The following is a 21,036-nucleotide window of genomic DNA, read 5'->3' as shown; positions in this document are numbered from 1 at the left end:
TTAAATCGTGGCAAAGCTTCAAGAGACCATATGGAATGGCTCTTCGTATCAACAGCTTTTAGGTTAAATTAAAATCTTTCCTGTTATGAAATATGAATGAATCTTGGGTGGGATTTTCAATGCAGAAGCACAGACGGCAGAAAAAAGGGATTAGCAATTCATGGAATCTGTCCTTCGAGAGGTTTTGTTTCTTCTTCTTTTTAATATAAGATGCTCTCTGAGCATGATTGCTTGCAAACGCAAGATGTTTCATTACCCAGCTAGGCAACATCATCAATGCTGGAAGAGAGTGGGGTTTATGGAGAGGAGGAGGAGGAGGGAGAGGAGGAAAAGGACAACAACCTTGGGGTCTTTGGTGCTCTCTGAGCTTGGTTGTCTTCTTGCAGACATTTCATTACCCAGCTAGGCAACTTCATCAATGCTAGAAGGGAGTGGGGAGGGGGGAGGAGGAGGAGGAGGAGAAGGAGAAGGAGAAGAAGGAGAGATCCTTGGTGCTCTCTGAGCTGGGTTGTTTTCTTGCAGACATTTCATTACCCAGCTAGGCAACTTCATCAATGCTAGAAGGGAGTGGGGAGGAGGAGGAGGAGGAGGAGAAGGAGAAGAAGGAGATCCTTGGTGCCCTCTTTGCTGGGTTTTTTTTCTTGCAGACATTTCATTACCCAACTAGGCAACTTGATCAATGCTAGAAGGGAGTGAGGAGGAGGAGGAGAAGGAGGAGGAGGAGAAGGAGAAGGAGGAGGAGGAGGAGATCCTTGGTGCCCTCTTTGCTGGGTTGTTTTCTTGCAGACATTTCATTACCCAAACTAGCTAACATCATCAGTGCTAGTCATTTTTGATACATTTATTTATTATTTCAAAATTATTTTAAATTTTATAATAGTTGCCGGGTGATGGACATGTGTTTATCCCAAGCATGTTTAAATTCAGTTATTGATGACCGACCCGCCATCTCCCCTGGAAGTCGGTTCCAAATTTCCACTCCTCTTTCTGTGAAATCATACTTTTTCACATGACGTTTGAACTTCCCACGTCTGCCCCATTCACCCAGCAAAGTTATCCCTTCTTTCATAGAATTGCATCCCAGAAGCCAATGGTGGGAAGGGTCTCTTGGATGGACTCCACCCCCTGCTAAACACAGGAATCCGAATGCCAAAGCAAGCTAGAGAGAGTTGGAGGAGGATCTATTGCGGTAGCTTTATGGTAGACTAGAAGCTGTTTTGGACCTTCTGTTAGTTGAATAAAATAACACAGAGGTCTTCAAACTTGGCAGCTTAAAGACTAGCGGACTTCAACTCCCAGAATTCCCCCTCCAGTCCTGTTAGCTCAGGAATGCTGGGAGTTGAAGTCCACAAGTCTAAAACTTGCCAAGTTTGAAGACCCTTGCAATAACAGATCGTTAATAGAACAGTTACTGTTGAAATCTAGCTTTCTTTTGGGATCACCCGCTAACAGCAGAGTGGTGGTAGGTCAAATTGGTTGACTGATAATAGATTTTCCTATTTTAAATATTTTTTTTAATGCCATATAGTAGTTCAATAAATAGAGATCTAGAAGTTCATATATTGTGGGCCTATTTTGCAACGGCGGGAGGAACTATTGAAATATATTTATCTGTATTCAATCAGAGACATACAGTTATGTGAACAGATAGTCCTTGACTTACAACAGTTCGTTTAGTGAATATTTCAAGTTGCAACGGCCCTGAAAAAAAGTGACCATTACAACCCATTTTTCTCACGACCGTTGCCGCATCTCCAGGGTCACATGATCAAAATCCAGACGCTTGGCAACCGATTCATATTTATGACGGTTGGAGCATGTGATCCCCTTTTGTGACCTTCTGACAAGCAAAGTCAAGAGGGAGGCCAGATTCACTTAACAACCGGGTTACTCACTTACCAACTACAGCAATTCACTTAACAACTGTGGCAAGAAAAGTCATAAAATGGGGCAAAACCCATGTGACAAGCGTCTCACTTAGCAACATAAATTTTGGGCTCAATTGTGGACGTAAATCGAGGACTACCTGTATTGTTGTTACTCTGTTTTTAAAGCACATTTTTCTGATTTTGTTTTGTTATCTTTTTGTCTTTCCCCCCTTTGTCTTTTCTTCTTTTTACATTTTTGTTCTATTTTTTGTCTTTTTGTCTTTTTTTTTTTGCATTTTAAGTTTGGAAATAAAATAAAATAAAAAAAATTATAAAGGGAGTTTGTCCCCTCTCGGATCTTTTATGGCACAACTGCTTAGCCAAGTGGGCAGACTCACGTGAGTAACTCTTTCTTGATTTCCTTGGAAAGGAACTTGAGCTTGAAGTTGGTTAAGGTGATTTCCCCCGGATATTTTCTTTCTTCGAAGTTTTCTTCTGGGACTTCTTGTTCGTCGGCTTCTGAGGAGGCAAATGAACGGGCGGCGGGCTCCGACTGCAAAAAAGGAAACCCAGAAAATATTCTGGAAGGAGTAGAGGTAACTTTGCAAAACCAGCCACAACACTATATCTATGGAGATTCTCAGTCATCCAGGTCATGGTTGTCCCCAAAGTGCTTTTTTCAGGAGGCAATTGGACTTTCTGGTTTTTCTTTGAAGACAGTTCGCTTCTCATCCAAGAAGCTTCTTCAGCTCTGACAGAATGGTGGGGAAATGGAAGGATTTATACTTCTTTGCAGACAGCTGGTCATTTGCATCCTTTTTGTGATGACCCGTGGCGTCACAAAGGCAACACAATCAAATAAGCAAGAAGAGTCCTTTTATTATTTCCAACTTTGCCCACAATGTCCAGGTTACCTTCGGCTGGAGAAAAACTCTCCCAGGAACAGTCATTAAGTGGAGGAAATTCAATCGAAAACAAAGTACGTACAAACTATAACTAAAAGTCCGAACAAACCACGCTATAGTAATTAACTTGATGGGGCAGGAGAAGGAATTGCAGACGTGAAAGCACAGCAAAACACACAAAGTTGGGAAGACGCCAGGAGCACAAATAAGCCTCTATGATATCAGATAATTCATAATTTGCTCCCAAAAACTTGCTGTGCGCAGCTTCCCTTTTTAAACACTATTCCCAGCTGCAGCTAAGGAAGGGAATCAGGGCCCTTTCCTCCCCTGTAAGCCACGCAACTCACGTTGCTCCCTTCTCCTTTCCTCCCTGTGTGCCCTAGGATGAAGAAGGGGTGGGCCTGGGTCTTCCTCTGAATTCCCTCTCCCTTGCTCTACCTCTCCCCTGTTCTGCCCAGCTGGATTTTGTCCTTCCCCAGTTCCTTCCATAGCCAATGGAGCCTGACTCCCACTCCCTGTCAGCTGCTCGGCCTCCCCCTCCGAATCAGATTTCGATAGGGGCATAACACTTTTTGAGAGACGTTGAGGCCGCTTGGAGATCTGTGTCCTCAGGGTCACCTGAGTGGTGGAAATGGGAGTGGAGCCTTTTTGGAACTGCTGAAAGGACTGTGTTGTAGACCGGAGACAGATGATGTCGTATCCCTCCCCCTCTGTTGAGGGAGACATACGTGCACCCTTCAAAGCCAAGAATACACTTTAGGCAGAAGCTTGTCCACCCCAAGGATAAAACACAAACTGAGCAACATGGTAGATGCAGTACGATGCAGTGAGCCGTGTGCAGATCTATACATTGGGGAATCAAAACAACCACTTCAGAGCTGAGGAAGCTTCTTGGATGAGAAGCGAAATGTCTTCAAAGAAAAACTGGAAAATCCATTTGCCTCTTGAAAAAAAAGCACCCTTTGATCAAAGTGTAGAGAATTCCTGAATAGGATTCATGAGAAGGCTTAAAACATGGAAGCAAAAGAGTAAGTCAGCAGGGTAGATTCTGGCTTATCAAGGCCGTGATGAGTTTTACCCTGAGTATTGGAGGACACTTAGGTAAAGCTATGCAGATCCATGGCAAGGATAAAGCTACTGAAGTACAGATTCAAGGTCCATCCCACCCCTGAAAGGACTTAATGGTAAAGACTGCAATGACGACACTATCAAAGCCAACCTCTTTAACACATTCTTTGGCTCAATATTTGTAAACAGCAATGGATCATGCCCAGTATTTCCTAACCAAACCACAGATAACTACAATGATCTAATACATATCGATTTTACAGAAGACAATGTTGAGAAAGCACTACGCAATCTAAAACCATCTCTATCTATTGGACCGGATGGAATATGTGCCTACTTCTTTAAAAAGCTATCCACTGCCATAGCCGAACCTCTAAGCATAATCTTTGAAAAATCTTTCAGGACCAGCTCCTTGCCAAAACTATGGTCACAAGCCACGGTCATTCCCATCTTCAAAAAGGGAGACCCCAGCCTAGTTGAAAATTACAGACCAATCTCCTTATGCTGCGTCACCTGTAAAGTCATGAAATCAATTATTAACCAATCCGTTATCCTCCACTTAGTGACAAACAACCTACTCTCTAATAAACAATTTGGTTTTAGGAAAAAGCTATCATGTAATCTGCAACTCTTACACTGCAAAAATGTATGGACTACACAACTTGATCAGGGCAAAACAATAGAGGCAATCTACATAGACTTCTGTAAAGCCTTTGATTCAGTGGTACACAACAAACTACTCCTAAAACTAAAATCTTATCGTATCTCTGGACACCTGCATTACTGGATAGAAGCATTCCTGTCAAACAGACAACAAATGGTCAAAATTGGGAGTGTCCTATCAAATTCTGTACCTGTCAATAGTGGTGACCCCAAGGCAGTGTTCTAGGATCAACTCTCTTCGTACTCTACATAAATGACCTCTGTGATCATATTAAGAGCAACTGCGTTCTCTTCGCTGATGATGTAAAGCTGTTCAATACCACAGACAATACTACTACCCTTCAAAAAGATCTTGACTATGTATCAGAATGGTCAAACAAATGGCAACTTCAAATCTCAACAAATAAATGCTCTGTCCTACATATTGGCAAAAAAAATCCGAAAATAAAATACAGGCTGAATAGTCAAGACCTTGTTGATGATCCAAACTCTGTAAAGGACTTTGGTATACTCATCTCTAATGATCTAAGTGCTAGAGCCCACTGTAATTACATAGCTAAAAAGGCATTAAGAGTTGTTAACCTAATCCTACGTAGCTTTTTCTCTGGTTATATCACACTATTAACTAGAGCATACAAAACATTTGCTAGACCAATACTCAAATACAGCTCATCAGTCTGGAACCCACATTATGTATCTGATATTAGCACAGTTGAGAAAGTCCAGAAATATTTCACAGGAAGAGTTCTCCACTCCTCTACTCATTGCAGAATATCTTATGCCACCAGACTTGAAATTCTAGACCTAGAAAACCTTGAATTACGCCATCTTTGGTCTGATCTAAGTATGGTATATAAAATCATTCATTGCAATGACTTTCCTATCCATGAATACTTCAGCTTCAACCATAACAACACAAGAGCACACAATAGATACAAACTCAAGGTTAACCTCACCAAACTTGATTGCCGGAAATATGACTTCAGCAACAGAGTGATCAATGTCTGGAATACTCTACCTGACTCTGTGGTTTTTTCCCCAAACCCCAAAAACTTTAACCTTAGACTGTCTACTATTGACCTCACCCCTTTCCTAAGAGGTCTGTAGGGGGCGTGCATAAGCGCACCAACGTGCCTACCGTCCCTGTCCTGTTTCTTTTATTTTTCTTATATGTACCCATTTCATGTATTCATAACTATGTATATACTTATACCTATTATTTTGTAAGCAATTGACAAATAAATAAATAAATAAAAAAACAGAAGAAGAAAGAAAAGTTGTGTTTGTCTACAGCAGCAGAAATCAAGAGGGTTTTGGTAAGACCCAATTTGGTCTAGCAGTTAAGGGATTGGCCTAGGAACCAGGAGAGTGTGAGTTATAGTCCTGCTTTAGGCATGAAAGCTGGCTGGGTGACTTTGGGACAATCACCAGGAGAGTGTGAATTCTAGTCCTGCCTTGGGCATGAAAGCTGGTTAGGTGACTTTGGGCCAACCACCAATGATTGGCCCGAATGATTTGTGAGTTCCAGTCCCTCTTTAAGCATGAAAGTTGACTGGCTGTCTTTGGATAAAGTACTAGGAGATGGTGAGTTCTAGTCCCACCTTAGGCATGAAAGTCAGCTGGATGACCTTGGGCCAATCATCAGGAGATGGAGAATTCTAGTCCTGCCTTGGGCGTGAAGGCTGGCTTGGTGAAGAGATGCTTGCTTAGAGACTAGTCAGATAAGAGGCAGCTTAACCTGCAGCTGAATAATGGTCCAGATAAGAAGCTTGGAAGAAACTTTCCCTAGTTTCTCAGGCTATAAAGGCGATGGGGGGAGAATTATACTTTCAGTCTTGCAAGATTCTATTAATGTAGCTTTACAGTAAAGTAGAAATACTTCATTGAGTTGCTTTCTGCCTGGTCCTCCCGTTAAGAATCATAACTATCAGACTCCTAGTCACCCCCAAAAACCCGATCCCTTTGCCTGGATATAATATCTTTCATCATAAGTGATTAAATACCTGATAACCACAATTCATTTACTACAGAAATATACCAAACAAATTACCTTTCCTCCCGCACCTCGAATTATTTTATTAGTAGATGCAAAAAATACATTATGCAATGTACATATCAGCTGGGTACAGTGGTACTTATGCAATATAAATTAGAAATTGTGGATACTAAGAGGGTTCAGACCTTCAAAGATAAAAGTTTATATCGGTGTTAAATATAATTTCTGAAATGTTAGTAAATGTAACATTGTACGTTGGAGTGTACAGCTAAAGCTAAGCAGGGTATTGATTGACCATTGCAAAAGTACATTCAATGATTTTTATGATATGAAAGAAAGGTTTCCGTCTTGGGTGCAGTGCTTAATGCAAAGGTCTCAGCTGGATTGTTGTACATTATTACTTATCAACGTTAAATGACCTTTTCTTCCAATGGGTAAAAAAGCCCTATTCTCTGGAAAAAAAAACCTGCTTGCATTTTCAGGGATACAAGTAAACATGACGCAAATGTCAAATAATTATATTATATATTCGCTTGTGGGTTGTGTCTTTAGATTGCGATGCTGGCATAATAGGTATAGGTCCAGGCAGATAGTACTTGGCTAATCTTGAGAAAGTTAAGCAGGATGAGAGTTTGCAAGGAAATTCCAAGCAAAACCAGGAAGAAAAATATTCCAGAAGACAGGAAAGTACCTCGAGCTGTTCATTACATCATCTGGTACTGAGTAACCACTTAGTTTTCCACTATGAACACACTTATAAGTAGATCACAAGCTTCCTGACAGACAGGAAGCAGCAGGTGAAGCTAGGCAGAATCACATCTGATACCTGTACAATTAGCACAGCCCCACCCCCAAAGGCTGTGTGCTTTCTCCACTTCTCTTCTTCCTATATATCAATGACTGCATCACAAACGATCCATCTGTCAAAATACTGAAGTTTGCAGAGGACACTACAATGATTGGTCTCATTCAAGGCAATGATGAATCCACATACAGACAGGAGGTTGTACAACTCGTGGTGTAACTGGAACAATCTGGAACTGAACACACTCAAAACCGTAGAAATGGTGGTAGACTTTAGAAGAAACCCTCCCATACTACCACCTCTTACAATACTAGACAACACAGTATCAACAGTAGAGACCTTCAAATTTCTATTATATCACATGACCTAAAATGGACACCTAACATCAAAAACGTCATCAAAAAAGCACAACAAAGAATGTTCTTTCTACACCAACTCAGAAAGCTCAAACTGCCCAAGGAGCTGCCGATACAGTTCTACACAGGAATTATTGAGTCTGTCATTTGCACCTCTATAACTTCCTGGTTCGCTTCTGCAACCCAACAGGACAGACACAGACTTCAGAGAGTAATTAGGACTGCAGAGAAAACAATTACTACCCGCCTGCCTTCAATGGAGGACCTGTCTACTGCAGGAGTCAAAAAGAGGGCTGTGAAAATATTTACAGACCCCTCACATCCCGGACATAAACTGTTTCAATTCTCCTTCCCACAAAACGACGTTATAGAGCACTGCACAGCAGAACAAGAACAGTTTTTTCCCTGAACGCCATCACTCTGCTAAACAAATGATTCCCTCAACACTGTCCAACTATTTACAAAGTCTGCACTACTATTACTATTAATCTTCTCATCACTCCTTACCACCCATCCCCTCCCACTTGCGACTGTATGATTGTCACTTTGTTGCTTACGATTTATATTGACTGTTTCCTAGATTTGATTGCTTATTGCGCCCTATGACTATTATTAAATCTTCTCTGTAGCTAGAGAGAAATTCCCTGAGCATGGGCTGACCCAGTTCCCCAAACAGCTCCGGTAAAAAGTTTCTCTCACCGCAAGCTAACAAGTCTGTCCATCAGGGAGAAGAATAGTTGCCTGCCACATCTATTCATCTCCACCCACTGCCTTTTATCCCCAGAGGTAGGGTGGGGCTTCGCTAGCAGCAGTGGCTTTTCCTTCCCAAGGATCGGCTCATAGATTTCCACTGCTCTCCTCTCCTTTGCCTTCTGTGCATCCGCACGTCAGGCACTGGACTCAGCTGTTCCTCCTTTTCCTCATCAGCCACTTCCAGACCTGGGGGCTGTTGACTCTCCACCTGAGGGCTGATGGATGTCCCAGGCTCCATCTCTTTCTCTGTCTCATTCTCTCTCTCTCTCTGACAGCTCCATTCCCTCTTCCTCCTTGGTGCTCTCAGGTTGCCTTGATGCTGACCCCAATTCCCACGCCTCCTCCTCCTCCTCCTCCTCCTCTTCCTCCTCCTCCTCTGATTTGGCTGCTGGAGGGGCCGGTGGCTGACAGACCACAACACACGAATCCAAAAGCTTGGAAGACCAAAACTCTGATCCCAGTGACCGACCCAGATTGGATCCTACATCAACCTTGGTAGCCTGAAAGCATATCTTCCCACGCCCTCGCCTTTACAGTCCAAGAAACTAGGGAAGGTCCCTTTTGCTCTTGAGATGCTTCCTCCGCTTCCTACCCCCTCTCTTCCTCCTGCCTCTCATCCCCACAGCCCATGACACTCAGGCAAGGACGGGATTCAACAATCCCAGGAACCGGTTCGCTGCCCAGGTGCTGGGTGGGTGTGGCCATGGCAGGCGTGGCCTACCGGAACTTCTGGAAGGGCCATTTTTTGCCTTCCCAAGGGTCCAGAGGCTTCCCTCGGGCTTCTGGGAGAGTGAAAATGGCCTCCCCCAGGCTCTGGAGGCCCTCCAGAAATCGGAAACAGGCCTGTTTTGCAACTTCCAGTAGAGCTATTTTCCCACGTCCCAGAGTGTCACGTGGGCCACGTGGACACTTTTGGGAGTGGGGAGGGTCAGGGTGGGTGGGGCCAGCCAGTCATTTCAAATACCGATTCACTGAACCAGATGTAAATTTAACATCCAGTTTCGCCCAAACCGGTCCGAACCGGTCGAATCCGAACCCTGCACTCAGGGTATGGTGCTGAATCTTCTGCCCACCCTACGAAACGAAGCAACGTCAGAGTAGCTTGGCTCCTCTTTACCTCCTCCAGTTCCTCTTCTCGTTGCCGATTTGGTTTGGTGTAGTCGATGGGCCCGTCCCACTCATCCTGGCGAGAGGTGTGGCTGGACTGGGGTGAGGTCATGGTGCTGCTCGTGGCACTGGTGCAGTTTTGGCGTTGGGACACGTCGGGGTATTTGATGCTGGGGCTGCTGCTGCAGCTGCTGCTACTGGGGAAGGCGTTCTCACGTTTGCGATGCTTGTTCATGCTTAAATCCAGAGTCCCGTTTTCATCCACTTCAATGTCCATGGACTGAAAGGTGGAAACCGCAAGAACAAATTTACAATACTTTTGTAAGGTGCTTGTGATTCTGGAGGAACGTGTGAGAAACAACTTGGGCTAAAAGGAAATGCACGAGTCATCTTTTCAACAAGAGGGGAATATTCCTGGCTCAGGGTTGAAATGAGGGGTCCTTGGTGCTCTCTGAGCTTGGTGGTTTTCCTGGAGACGTTTCATCACCCAGCTAGGTAATACAATCAGTGTTAGAAGGGAATGCGGTTTGTGAAAAAGAGGAGAAGGAAGGGGAGGAAGGGGAGGAGGAGGAGGACTGTGAGAAGGAGAAGGAGGATTGTGGGTTCCTTGGTGCCCTCTGAGCTTGGTTGTTTTCCTGCAGACGTTTCATTACTAAACTAGGTAATATCATCAGTGCTAAAAGGGCCTTTTATATAAACAGAGAGAAAACCTCATCCCTTTTTAGTATTGATGATGTTATCTAGGTAATATCATCAGTGCTAAAAGGAAATGTGGTTTGCGGAGTAGAGGAAGAGGAAAAGAAGAGAAGGAGGAAGAATAGGAAGGAGAGAGGAAGAGTCCTATGGGGTCCTTAGTGTTCTCTGACTTGGTTGTTTTCTTGCAGATGCTTTATTACTTAACTAGGTAATGTTATCAGGGCGAGAAGGTAGAGAGGAGGAGGACGAGGAGGAGGACGAGGACAAGGACTGTGGGGTCCTTAGTGCTCTCTGGGCTTGGCTGTTTTCTTGCAGATTTCTTTACCAAATTAAGTAACATCATCATTGCTAGAAGGGCCTTATATACAAATAGAGAGCAAACCTCATCCCTTTTAGTATTGATGATGTTACCTAGTTTGGTAATGAAGCGTCGGCAAGAAAACAGCCAAACTCAGAGAGCACCAAGGACCCCCCTCATATTCATCTATTAAAAATAAACATAGGAAGGATCCAATCCAATCCCAGTATTTTATTATGATCGTAGAATAGAATATGAAGAAAGAATTATTTGGAATTATTTTCTGAGAAAATTAGGAATTGAGAGTGTAGATACTGTTTGTGTTCAAATTCTTTTTTTCTCTGGAGTAGAACCCATTTATAAACAGGTAGTGTAAAGTATAAAGACGGAATGTATATAGCAAAATGGGAGAGATATTAGAAATATGCTTTTAGGAAACAATATATATATATTTGAACCATACATTTCTTCCTTTATTAAAGATCTTCTCACCTTGTACCTACAGGAGACCTACCTTATGCCTGAATAAAAAGAGATTAATCTAACTGTCCAGCTTGGATCCTATTTAGCAAAGAGTACACTGGGCTAAGAACCTTATAGTAATTTATGGCTTGCATTTTTACATTGTAAGTTGCCCTGAGTTGCTGTATCAGTGAGGTGGGTGGCATACAAATTAAACAAACAAACAAATAAATGACAAATACATAAATAAATAAATACAGGTAGTCCTCAATGTATGACCACAAGTGAGCCCAGAATTTCTGTTGCTAAGTGGGACATTTGTTTAAGTGATTTTTGCCTCGTTTTACAACCTTTCTTGCCACAGCTGTTCAGTTAATCACGTGCAGTCGTTAAGTGAGGAACACGGTGGTTAAGTGAATCTGGCTTCCACATTGACTTTGCTTGTCAGAAGGTTGCAAAAAAGGACTCTGGGACATGGCCGCAATGGTCATAAATGCAAGTCACTTGGCCAGCATCTGACTTTGGATCACTGCCGTGGTTCTGCAGAAAATTGTCACCGGTCCCCCCCCCTTTTTTTTTCCAGTTGCAATTTTGAAAGGGCCACTAAATGAACGGTCGTAAGTCGAGGACTACCTGCCATCGATCCCCGGGGCTGCTACCTCTTGCCCGCTCACCTTGCTGGAAAGATCTTGCTGCTTGGTGCTGAGGTTTTCGGGCATTTCCCAACAGCGGGTGGAGAGGTTCAAAATGGCCGTGGCGGCCATGTGGGCAGCTTCGGCGTCGTGGGAGTAGTCGAAGCCTGTGGATGAAGACGAAGCGTTCTTCACGTAACTGCTGGAAGGGCTGTGGCTGGGGGAAGTGGAAACCTTGGGGAAAGGTTTGCCTGCAAAAGGGGAGCAAGAGAGGCAGAAAGGTAGGCATGGTGCTGGGCTTCGGCCATCTTATTTCCCGCTCCCTTGTCCTTCCTGCAGGAATTCAACGCAGCAGGTGGAAAGCTCCCTCCTCTATTTTTCCTACAACAGGAAGCCAGTTTGGCTAAGCGGCTAAGGCACAGATATAGAAAGTGGGAGGCTGTGAATTCTAGTCCTGCCTTAGGCATAAAAGTCAGCTAGGTGATTTTTGGGCCAATCGCCAGGAGATTGTGAGTTCTAGTCCTGCCTTAGACAAGAAAGCTGGCTGGGTGACTTTGGGCCAATCACCAGGGGACTGTGAGTTTTAGTCCTGCCTTAGGCATAAAAGTCAGCTGGGTGATTTGGGGGCCAATCACCAGGGGATTATGAGTTCTAGTCCCACTTTAGGCATGAAAGCTGGCTGGGTGACTTTGGGCCAATCACCAGGAGACAATGAGTTCTAGTCCCACTTTAGGCATGAAAGGTGGCTGGGTGACTTTGGGCCAATCACCAGGAGACAGTGAGTTCTAGTCCCACTTTAGGCATGAAAGGTGGCTGGGTGACTTTGGGCCAATCACCAGGAGAATGTGAGTTCTAGTCCCACTTTAGGCATGAAGGCTGGCTGGGTGACTTTGGGCCAATCACCAGGAGACTGTGAGTTCTAGTCCTGCCTTAGACAAGAAACTCCTCTGGTCTATATTGGTGTAATTGACTAGAGTATATCATAAATAAATAACCACAAAACTCCCCATAAATTCATTCCCACAAGGACTGTCCGTATCCAGACCCAACTTACATTTAAAGGCTTTAGGTGAGGTTTCGCTAGACTGAATCTTTGGGGCAAGCATGCGTTTGCCAAAAACCTGAGCGTCGAAACTTGCATAATCGAAGGTGACTTTGGAGTACTTCTCCAGCTCCTTGGCCAAGTTGGCCCTTGGCGTGGAAGGAACCATGTTGGGCCTGTAACTTCCATACTGAGGCACCTCGAGTTGCTTCACAAAACACATAGGCCTGAAGGAAAGAGGAAAGGGAGGGAAGGCACTTTTGTAAGGCGCTTATGATTCTGGGGGGAACGTGTGAGAAACAACTTGGCTAAAAGGAAATGCAAGTGTCGTCCTTCCGATAAGAGGAGAATATTTGTAGCTCAGGGTTGAAATGAGGGGTCCTTTGTGCTCTCTGAGCTTGGTGCTTTTTCTGCAGGTGTTTCATTACCCAACAAGGTAATATTATCAGTGCTATAAGGAAATGTGGTTTGCGGAGAAGAGGAAGAGGAATAGAAGAGGAGGAGGAATAAGAAAGAGTAAGAGTCCTATGGGGTTCTTGGGGTTCTCTGACTTGGCTGTTTTCTTGCAGATACTTTATTACTTAACTAGGTAATATTATCAGGGTGAGGAGGAAGAGGAGGAGGAGGAGGAGGGAAGAGAAGGAGGAAGAGAACTGTGGGGTTCTTAGTGTTCTCTGAGCTTGGTTGTTTTCTTGCAGATTTCTTTACTGAATGAAGTAACATCATCATTGCTAGAAGGGCCTTATATACAGTACAAATAGAGAGCAAACCTCATCCCTTTTAGTATTGATGATGTTACCTAGTTTGGTAATGAAACAGCCAAACTCAGAGAGCACCAAGGACCCCTCATATTCATCTATTAAAGACAAACCTAGGAAGGAACCAATCCAATCCAGTCCCAGTATTTTATTATGATCGTAGAATAGAATACAAAGAAAGAATCATTTGGAATTATTTTCTGAGCAAATTAGGAATTGAGGGTGTAGATACTGTTTGTGTTCAAATTCTTTTCTTCCTCTGGAGTAGAACCCATTTATAAACACGTAGTAAGAAGTATAACGGGGAAATGTATATAGCAAAATGGGAGAGATAGTGGAAATATGCTTTTAGGAAACAGTGATTCTAAGTGTTATCATTTTTCATATCTGATAGAAAAAATATGTCTTAAGAGTGATAGTAAAATCCTATACTACAGACTTAATTCAATAGGATGAAAAATCTTATACCAGTTCACAAACAGTTCAGGCATTATTAGATCTCATGACCTTGTCTGTTTTGGGAGTTTGATTTGATTAGTTCTGATTTATTTCTGGCTCTGTGCTTTCGATCTGAAGGAGTAACAAAGTTGGAAGTATCCACCGATAGTTTTTTAGACTGGCAGGAATACTTGCTCAACTCAGTTACCGGTTCCTGGACTTAAGTTTTTATTTCCCTCAACCCTGAAAGTTAATGCTCTGTTATTGAACTTTTTAAAAATATTATTCAAGCTTTAACACATATTCCGATTACAGAAGATAACAGAATAATTATTCTGATTAATTGTTCTCACTGTCAGGAAATTTCTCCATAGTTCTAAGTTGCTTCTCTCCTTGATTAGTTTCCATCCATTGTTTCTTGTCCTGCTTTCAGGGGGCTTTGGAGAATAGCTTGACTCCCTCTTCTTTGGGGCAACCCCTGAGATATTGGAAGACTTCTACTGTGTCACTCATACTCTTTCTCTTTGTTAGACTAGAGCTGTTCCTTTACTTGTTAATCAGAGCTGAAGAAGCTTCTTGGATGAGAAGCGAAACATCTTAAAAGAAACACCACAAAGTCCAGTTGCCTCTTGAAAAAACAGCCACCTTTGTTAATCATATGGTTTAGCCTGAGATGCAGAGATCTCAGTCAATGGCACTGTGGTTCTAAGTAAAGGGATCTCTGGAATTAAAACCTGGTCCTTCTTTTGCAATCTAGCCCTGCAGCAGCTACAGTAGGTGGCACATGGATGCAGTCTCTAATCAGCTCATCACTTGAAGTGCAGAGAGCAAGTTTATTAACTCATCAGATAATTAATTAGCACCCAATGTCCCTTCCACCCAGCTGTGAAACCGAGAGGCATGGAGAAATGTTAACACACCAACACAAAATGAAAAACGGGATGGGGGCTTTCTGTCCTTTCCATCTTCATAATGTCAACATAATCAATGTGATTTTGGGGCCATCTGCACTGCTGTGTACACAGTAAGACGTAGCTTGGGACTCTGTTAAAAACCCTTTTCGCCCGTCAACTTAGAATTAATGGATGCTACAGCAGACATTCCCGCTCCAGTGTGCCCTGATTGGAAATACTACATTTTTTTTTCATCGTTCAAAGAAAAATATTTGACAGTCACAAATCAGATTAGTGGAAAGGAAGGATCTTGCCACTCCCCTAAGCCAGGTGTGGCCAACCTTGCCCATTTTAAGACCTGTGGACTTCAACTCCCAGAATTTCCCAGCCAGCTGTGCACAGAATTCTGGGAGTTGAAGTCCACAGGTCTTAAAGTGGCCAAGATTGGACAGACACACCCTAAAGCTGTAACTGGGTTTTTTTTTTGAGAGAGAGAGAGAGCAGACGGAGAAACAGAGGCTAGGCTCCATTTGGCTGTGGATTACCTGAGGATCCGATCTGAATTTGAGTGATTTTTCGAAGGGTCGCTGGATGGAGGCTGTTGCTTCTCGTGAGTTTTGGCTAATTTTTCAGCAGCTGCAATGGGACAGCCAGATAAGCTATTGGAAGAAAGCAGGGAAGAAGCAGGAAGAAAAGAAAAGAGAGAACAGGGAAGAGGAACAATAAAATGAGATAGAACCGTTATAAGAAGGCATGCAGCGCCCTGGAGATTTCAAAATATTTTACAAAGAAAAGAGGTATGTCAACAAAATTATAAATCCTTCACGATAAGATACATTGGGGAAAAAACAATTCTAGTTTAAAATAAAACTAGCATAGAATGGACGCAGAAATTAAACGGAAAATTTAGTCACCGCAAACTTTGATGTGGTTTTTTTTTGGGGGGGGGGGAACAATTTCTCAGATACTTTCTCAGTGGTGACATAATCCCTGCTTCTAAAAATGCAGTACAGATAGTCCTCAACCTATAACAGTTCATTTAGTGACCGTTCAAAGTTACAACGGCCCTGACCAGTTTTCACACTTAAGGACCATTGCCAACATCCCTGATCAAAATTCAGACCGTTGTCAATTGACTCATATCTACGACGGTTGGAGCATCCTGGGGTCATGCAATCCCCTTTGGCGACCTTCTGACCAGCAATGGAGAAGCCAGTTTTCACTTAACAACCATCTTACTAATTCAACAACCACAGTGATTCACTTAACGAATGGGACAAACTCACTTAACAAATGTTTCACTTAGCGACAGATGTTTTGGGCTCAACAGTGACCATAAGTCAAGGACTACCTGTATCCCATTTGTGTGTGTGTGTGCAAATTAATGCAAAATAGACAAGACAAAAATGCAAGACCATTTCTGATGCCACCCACTGTTTCCAGTCCTTTTCTGAACTCTCCTTCCTCTAGTTCGATTGCTGTCCCAATCGGATAATCATGTTTATTAAACATAGAGCTGCCTGAGTCATTATTTTGAATACCTCGGATACGGCAGAAAAATCACGTACCTTCGGTGAGTATTGCGGTTGCTATTTACATGGCCCTGTCCGGTGCATCCAGGTGTTGGGCATTTTAATACATTCTCGTGCATGGCCAGGACTTGAGAATGAAGAAGAAAATGAGGAGAAAGGTGAGAATCGTAGTAATAATAAAAGTAACAGAATAACAGAGTCGGAAGGGACTTCGGAGGTCTTCTAGTCCAACCCCCTGCTCAAACAGGAAACCCTATATACCATTTCAGACAAATGATTCTCCAATCTCTTTTTAAAAGCCTCAACTGATGGAGCAACCACAACTTCTGGAAACAAGAGAACACCCCCCCTCCAGCCAAAAAAAACCCCAAGAGAAAGGAACATTGGTTAATTATTTCCTCACGGGTAAATGAAAAACAAAAATAAGGGTAAGTGCTGTTCTTTTTTCTTTATTTTAAGGTTATCTTCACAAAAGGCAAGAAGAGATTGGACTGCCATTTGTCAGAAATGGTGTAGGGTCTCCCACTTGGGTGGGGGGGTTGGACTAGATGACCTATAAGGTTCCTTCCAACTTTGAGTGTCTGTTATCTGTTAAGGCAAGGAGTTTAAAATATGTAGGTTGGTTTTTAAAGAATCAGAGGTTTGAGATAGATATACAGAATGGAAAGCCAATCTCTTGAACCAGGTCTATGTCCATTGGAACTTCGGCACTGGATTATAAGTTTCTTTCATGGAGCCCAATTGTAACTTCAAAGTGACTGGTCGTAAGGTAAGGACTACCTGTGCATAATGCTTAAGGATATAGCCTTTGAACCTGCAACTCCTAGATTAACTTTTCAGTTGGTTTCTTTTGGATCAAAGCAATGCGTTTCCCAAAGCACCTGAAGGCCAGGCAAGGAACAATGGATGGCAACTGATCAAGGAGAGATTCAACCTGGAAATAAGGAGAAATTTTCTGACAGTGAGAACAATCAACCCATGGAACAGAAGTTGCCTTCAGAAGTTGTGGGAGCTTCATCCCTGGAAGCTTTCAAGAGGAGACTGGACTGCCATCTGTCAGAAATGGTGTAGGGTCTCCTTCTTGGGCGGGGGGTTGGACTAGATGACCTACAAAGTCCCTTCCAACTCTGTTATTCTATTCTTATTTATAAAAGATAGATAGATAGATAGATAGATAGATAGATAGATAGATAGATAGATAGATAGATAGATAGATAGATATGGACAGACAGGATGGCAGGCAGGTAGGGACAGAGATAAGATAGATGATAGAGAGAGAAATGATATATAGGAGAAGAGATGATAGAGAGAGAGGATGAGATGATAGATAGGTAGATAGATGACAGATAGATAGATAGATATTAGATAGATGATTGATGATCGAGGAAGAAATGATAGATATAAGAAAAGATGATAGAGACAGAGAGGATGAGATGATATAGATAGATAGATGGATGATAGACAGATATATAGATACATAGATGAGGGATGATAGAGAAATGATAGATATGAGAAGAGATGATAGAGAGAGAGGATGAAAGATATAGATCGATAGTTGATAGGTAGGTAGGTAGGTAGATAGAAAGATAGATAGATAGATAGATAGATAGATAGATAGATAGATAGATAGATAGATAGATAGACAGACAGACAGACAGATGAGAGATGATAGAGGGAGAAATGATAGATATGAGAAGAGATGATATATATAGAGAGAGAGAGGATGAGATGACAGGCAGACAGACAGACAGACTATCCAGTTCTCTTTGTGCAATGAAGCCAGATTGGTTCTCTGGTTCAGGGGCTTTCCATATATTTATGTCAAATATCTGATTCTTTAATACAAACATACGTATTTTCTTCTTACTGCCTTTTGTGAAGATAACCTTGGAAGTAAAGAAAAATGTCTTTCAAAAGAGCAGCACTTCCACATATTTTTGCTTTTCATTTCCCCGTGAGGAAATAGACAACCAATGTTCCTTTCTTTCTCTCTCTCTTTTGTGTGTGGATCTGCAGCCTTTGTAATGAACTAATAAGATAGATTGTGTTTTTTTATTGTTATTTTTCATAAGCTCACACCTTCTTTCTTGAGAGAGAATTATAAAAGAAATTATTTTAGACTCAGAAATAGCAAATATTTTCCCTTTGGGGAAAAAGTTAATGAAACTCTTCCACACCACATTGTCTTATTAAAATTTAAAACCTCCCAGCACTGGCCTATTCAACTTTCTCTCCAAATAGGTTGAGATTGAGAAAAATATCACTTTTTTTCTTCATCTTGTATTGCGTTTTATAGGCATCAATACAGATGAAGCTGCTGATTTATTCCAAGGCAAGAGCCTATTGGGGTTCGGCAGCTGTAATAAATTTAAATAATAAATAAAATATATAAATTAGGATACCCCAGGCACTTTTGCTAGAGGATTCTTCATCCAGGCTCAGTAATCAGCCTCTGCTATCCTCCATTCATCCTTTTATGAGGTAAATCCACAATTTTTCTAAAAGTAGGCCTAGACTCACATTCTACCTATCTACCACAGGTAGTCCTCGATTTATAACTGTTCAATTAATGACCATTCATCAAAGTTACAATGGCACTGAAAAAATTGGGTTATGGCTATTTTTCACACTTAATGACCTTTGAAGGATTCCCACCTGATCAAAATCCAGATGCTTAGCAACAAACTGACTCATATTTTTGATGGCTGCAGTGACCCGGGGTCATGGGATCCCCTTTTGTGACCTTCTGACAAGCCAAAGGCAACGGGGAAACCAGATTCACTTAACAACCGGGTTACTAACTTAAGAACGGCACTGATTCACTTAACAACCCTAGCAAGAAAGGACATAAAACGGCAAAATTCATTGTCCTCCTTAGCAAGAGAAATTTTGGGCTCAGTTGTGGTCGTAATTCAAGGATATATACCTTAATCTCAAAGTCTTCTCTGAGGATCAACTTGAAAGAAAATAAATAAAATTACAAGGGTTCCTCCACTGACGCTGAAAAAAATGGCTTACAACAGGTCCTCACACTTACAACCCTTGGAGCATCTCCACAGTCACATGGCCAGAATTGAGGGGCTTCTCAATCGGCATGTACAGATGGTCTTGAACTGACAACAGTTCATTTTGGTGGCTGTTCGAAGTTACGACGTCACTGAAAAAAGTGACTTACGATCGTTTTTCACACTGAATGACTATTGCAGCATCCTCATGGCCACATGATTCACATTCAGATGGTGGTCAACTGGTTCATATCTATGACGGTTGAATTCCCAAGGTCACATGATCCTCTTTTGTGACCTTCTGATAAGCAAAGCCAAGGGGGAAGCTGGATTCACTTAACAACCATGCTGCTAATTTAACAACAGCAGCGATTCACTTAACAAACGTGGCAAGAAAAGTTGTAAAATGGGAGCCAAACTTAACAAATTTCTCACTGAACAACCTAAGGTCTGGCCTCAATTATGGTCGTAAGTTGAGGATCACCTGTATTTATAACATTTCAGTGCTCCAGGGTCATGTGATCTCTTTTTTTGTGACCTTCCCAACCAGCTTCCAACAATCCGAGTCAATAGGGGAAGCAGATTCATTTAAGGACCACGTGATTCACTTCAGAACTGCAGTGATCCACTTAATAACCATGGCAAAAAAAAAAAAAAAAATCCCACAAAAAGCTTGGCCACTAGATGAATGGTTGTACTTCGAGGATTTAACTGTAAACAGCTGTTTTATAAGAATTCCACTAACATTAACAATATCTTCAGCATATAAAGAAAATCTGTACAAAATGTTTTACAGATGGTATCTGGTCCCAACAAGACTGGCAAAAATATACCCCAGTGTAAGCCCAAAATGTTGGAAATGCAAAAAAGTTGACGGTACATTTTACCATATGTGGTGGTTATGCCCCGAGACCGGGACATTCTGGATCCAAATTAAAAATTGGCTACAGGAGATCACCGGCTATCAAATTGAACTCAGACCAAAAACCTTTCTCTTAGGAATTATTAAAGACCAAATTCCAAAAAAAGTAAAACATCTAATGTTACATATCATAGCAGCCACCAGAATAGCCTGTGCACAAGTATGGAAAACTTCCAATATTCCTAGAAAAGAACTAATATTACAAAAAATACTGGAAAGTGCTGAAATGAATATGTTTACTTTGAAATTGAAAGAGAAAGAAGACTCTGAATATTTTTTAATTTGGAATAAATTGGTATGATTGGATAACAAACAGAAATAAGAAATAAGATAGGAAATTAACCTGTAAGAGACCTCAAGAAAATGAATTGTAAATATGTAGAATATATAAGAATAATAATTATAGCTAAAATTATTAATCAATGTTACATAAATGTAAATATGTGTTAAGTTATATAAGATAAGAACCTGTATAGATGTCAAACATGCTGTTGAAACCAAGATGTTTTGAGTTGTAATAATGGAAACTTAATAAAAATATATCTAAAAAAAAAAAAAGAATTCCACTAACGGTGTAGTGGATTTTAAGACGCACTTACTCTCCGGAGGAATCCTGTCTTTGTGTGGGCAACCAGACAAGCTGCGATGATGAGGATAGAGTCCAGTGACGTGACCGGTGCCATCACAGCCTGGGGTGGGACATTTGATTTCACGTTTCTCGGGTCTTGAAGAATCTAGAAAATGAATGAAGAGGGTGTATAAAGGACCTTACGATCAGATTTAGATGGGTAGGGTTGCTCCAAGAAACCTATCGCGTCATCTACAATAGTTTTTTCC

General features: G+C 41.9%; 1 protein-coding gene across 3 annotated transcripts in view; it reads right to left on the bottom strand.

Moving 5' to 3' along the window:
* Window positions 1-21,036, bottom strand: part of MYT1 (myelin transcription factor 1) — a 160,024-nt gene that overhangs the window by 46,510 nt on the left and 92,478 nt on the right. For 2 of the 3 annotated variants that reach the window (XM_087928876.1, XM_087928875.1), the window contains exons 8-14: window positions 20,799-20,933; window positions 16,309-16,399; window positions 15,286-15,399; window positions 12,664-12,878; window positions 11,652-11,860; window positions 9,532-9,801; window positions 2,267-2,421 (exon numbers count right to left, since the gene is read on the bottom strand). In XM_087928876.1, coding sequence (XP_087785002.1) covers window positions 2,267-2,421; window positions 9,532-9,801; window positions 11,652-11,860; window positions 12,664-12,878; window positions 15,286-15,399; window positions 16,309-16,399; window positions 20,799-20,933 — 1,189 coding nt within the window. The remainder of the gene's footprint in view (window positions 1-2,266; window positions 2,422-9,531; window positions 9,802-11,651; window positions 11,861-12,663; window positions 12,879-15,285; window positions 15,400-16,308; window positions 16,400-20,798; window positions 20,934-21,036) is intronic. The other variant, XM_087928877.1, reaches the window with a different exon arrangement.

The sequence above is a fragment of the Pseudonaja textilis genome, chromosome 3, assembly GCF_049901715.1.
Source record: "Pseudonaja textilis isolate UNSWEBS1 chromosome 3, rPseTex1.2, whole genome shotgun sequence".
Classification (NCBI taxonomy): Eukaryota; Metazoa; Chordata; class Lepidosauria; order Squamata; family Elapidae; genus Pseudonaja; species Pseudonaja textilis.
Note: the sequence above shows the minus strand (reverse complement) of the source record. Positions and strands in the feature narration are given on the sequence as shown.